Source organism: Rhea pennata, chromosome 7 (assembly GCF_028389875.1).
Source record: "Rhea pennata isolate bPtePen1 chromosome 7, bPtePen1.pri, whole genome shotgun sequence".
In the NCBI taxonomy this organism is placed as follows: domain Eukaryota; kingdom Metazoa; phylum Chordata; class Aves; order Rheiformes; family Rheidae; genus Rhea; species Rhea pennata.
Genome location: NC_084669.1, coordinates 33,930,834 through 33,933,456, shown reverse-complemented (window position 1 = coordinate 33,933,456; position 2,623 = coordinate 33,930,834). Strand labels below are relative to the sequence as shown.

The following is a 2,623-nucleotide window of genomic DNA, read 5'->3' as shown; positions in this document are numbered from 1 at the left end:
CGCCGGGAATACCCCCCTCGCGGCCGTGTCTTGGGCGAGGCGGCGGCCGCCTCCCGCGGGGGCGGCGGGCGAGCAGCGCCGCGGGGCCCGGGCGGGGCGGCGACGCCCGGCCGCCTCCTCCGCCCACGGCCCGGCCCGGCCCCGCGGCGCCGCTACAATAACAACAAGCAGAAGGTGGTTCCGTTTTCGCGGCTGTATATATAGATCAGACACTTTCCAAAAAAGCAGCGACACATTCACTCTTATCTGCATCTTTTTCCACCAGTAATTCAGAAAAAAAAAAGAGAAAAAGAAAAGAAAAAAAAGGAGAAGTCGGATTCCGTGAATGTAGCTATTTTCTGATTCGCCGCCGCTTGCGGTTAAGGCTGCTAAGAAAGTGAGTCGGGGTTTGAGTGGCCCGTCGCGGCGGCCGCCTCCTCTTTCCGAGGTCTGACTTTCCGGAACGAGCCCTACAAGGGCAGCGAGGCGGGGCCGGATCTCGCCTTTTTAGGGCAACGGCCCCGCCACCGGAATACCCCCGCGGCGGCGGCGGCGGCCCGCGGGCGGCGCGGGGCTCTGCGGCGGCGCCGCCCCGGCCCCGGCCCCGGCCCCGGCCGCCCCCGCCGGGCGCGGGGCGCGGGGCGCGGGGCCGGGCCGGGCGCGGCGGGTCCCGCATGCGGGCGCCCACGTGACCGCCGGGCCCGTTCCTCAGTCCTTATATGGGCAGTGACGTCCCGGGCATTCACGGTGCCTCCATAAATACTTACTGCAACACTTTTCCTCCAGCGAGAGCTGCAATTGATTAACAGCTCTTCAAGGGACACTGTTACAACAACACTACAGCAACTCCGGGGCTTTTACAGGGCAACACCAAGGGCAGAGGCACGGCCGGCCGCCTTTACATCACATGCCTTTTTTTTTTTTTTTTTTTTTTTTTTTTAATTAATAGTGGAAGGAAGGAAAGCGCCCCGTCCCCACACAGTGTGCACACTACAAGCAGGGAGAGTTGTTCTCAAGGTTGCCCGTTGACCAAATGATGACTGCCAAGACCGTAGACAAAATTCCAGTGACTCTCAGTGGTTTTGTGCATCAGCTCTCTGAAAACATTTACCCCGTGGATGACATCTCTACCACACTGCCAACTTCGGTTACAATCTTCCCCAATGCCGATTTAGGAGGACCGTTTGACCAGATGAGCGGTGTGGCAGGAGGTAAGCGTAGCCCGCGCGGCCGCGCAGGTGCGGGGCCGGGGCCGGCGGCGGCGGGTGGCGGGGGCCGCGGGAGTTGGGGCGCCCGGCGCCCCTCGCGGGGGAAAAGTTGCGGCCAGCGCGGAGGCAGCTGAGGCGCAACACGTGCGATCCCCGCGCGCCGGGGCCGGGGCCGGGGCAGGGGCCGGGAGGGTGCCGGGCCGCGGTGCCCCGCGCTCACCGGCGCCTCCCCCCCAGATGGCATGATCAACGTGGACACGGGCGACAAGAGAGCCCTGGACCTGCCCTACGCCGCCGGCTTCGCGCCCAGTGCCCCGGCCTCCCGCAACCAGACCTTCACCTACATGGGCAAATTCTCCATCGACCCGCAGTACCCCGGCGCCGGCTGCTACCCGGAGGGCATCATCAACATCGTGAGCGCGGGGATCCTGCAGGGGGTCAGCACGCCCTCCTCCTCCTCCTCCTCCGTCGCCGCCTCCGCCTCCTCCTCGGCCGCCGCCTCCGCCGCCTCCCCCAACCCGCTGGCCGGGGCGCTGGGCTGCCCCATGGCGCAGGGCCAGCCGGCCGACCTGGAGCACCTCTACTCGCCGCCGCCGCCGCCCTACTCGAGCTGCGGCGACCTGTACGCGCCGCAGGAGCCCTCCTCGGCCTTCCTGCCCGCCGGCGGCGGCGCGGCGCTGCCCTTCCCGCCGCCGCCCTCCTACCCGTCCCCGAAGGCGGCGGCGGCCGACGGCGGGCTCTTCACCATGATCCCCGAGTACGGCGGCTTCTTCCCGCCGCCCCAGTGCCAGCGGGAGCTGCACGCCGGTCCCGACCGCAAGCCCTTCCCCTGCCCGCTCGACTCGCTCCGCGTCCCGCCGCCCCTCACGCCGCTCTCCACCATCCGCAACTTCACCATGGGGGCGCCGCCGGCCGGCGCCGCCCCCGCCAGCGCCCCCGGCACTGCCCCCGGCGGCGGCGGCGGCGGCGAGGGCGCCCGGCTACCCGCCGGCGCCTACAGCCCGCACCACCTGCCGCTGCGGCCCATCCTGCGGCCCCGCAAGTACCCCAACCGGCCCAGCAAGACGCCGGTGCACGAGCGGCCCTACCCCTGCCCCGCCGAGGGCTGCGACCGCCGCTTCTCCCGCTCCGACGAGCTCACCCGGCACATCCGCATCCACACGGGCCACAAGCCCTTCCAGTGCCGCATCTGCATGCGCAACTTCAGCCGCAGCGACCACCTCACCACCCACATCCGCACGCACACCGGCGAGAAGCCCTTCGCCTGCGACTTCTGCGGCAGGAAGTTCGCCCGCTCCGACGAGAGGAAGCGGCACACCAAGATCCACCTGCGCCAGAAGGAGCGCAAAGGCGCCGCCGCCGCCGCCGCCGCCTGCCCGCCGCCCGCCGCCGCCGCCGCCCTGGCGCCCTGCGCGGCGCGGACGCGGACGCCCTGA

At 69.4% G+C, this 2,623-nt stretch overlaps 1 protein-coding gene across 1 annotated transcript; it reads left to right on the top strand.

The window, feature by feature from the left end:
* Positions 1–939: 939 nt before the first annotated feature.
* On the top strand, positions 940–2,623 carry EGR2 (early growth response 2). The gene is made up of 2 exons (XM_062580253.1): positions 940–1,190; positions 1,425–2,623. The coding sequence occupies exons 1-2, from the start codon at positions 1,013–1,015 to the stop codon at positions 2,621–2,623; spliced, it is 1,377 nt and encodes a 458-aa protein (XP_062436237.1). The 5' UTR covers positions 940–1,012.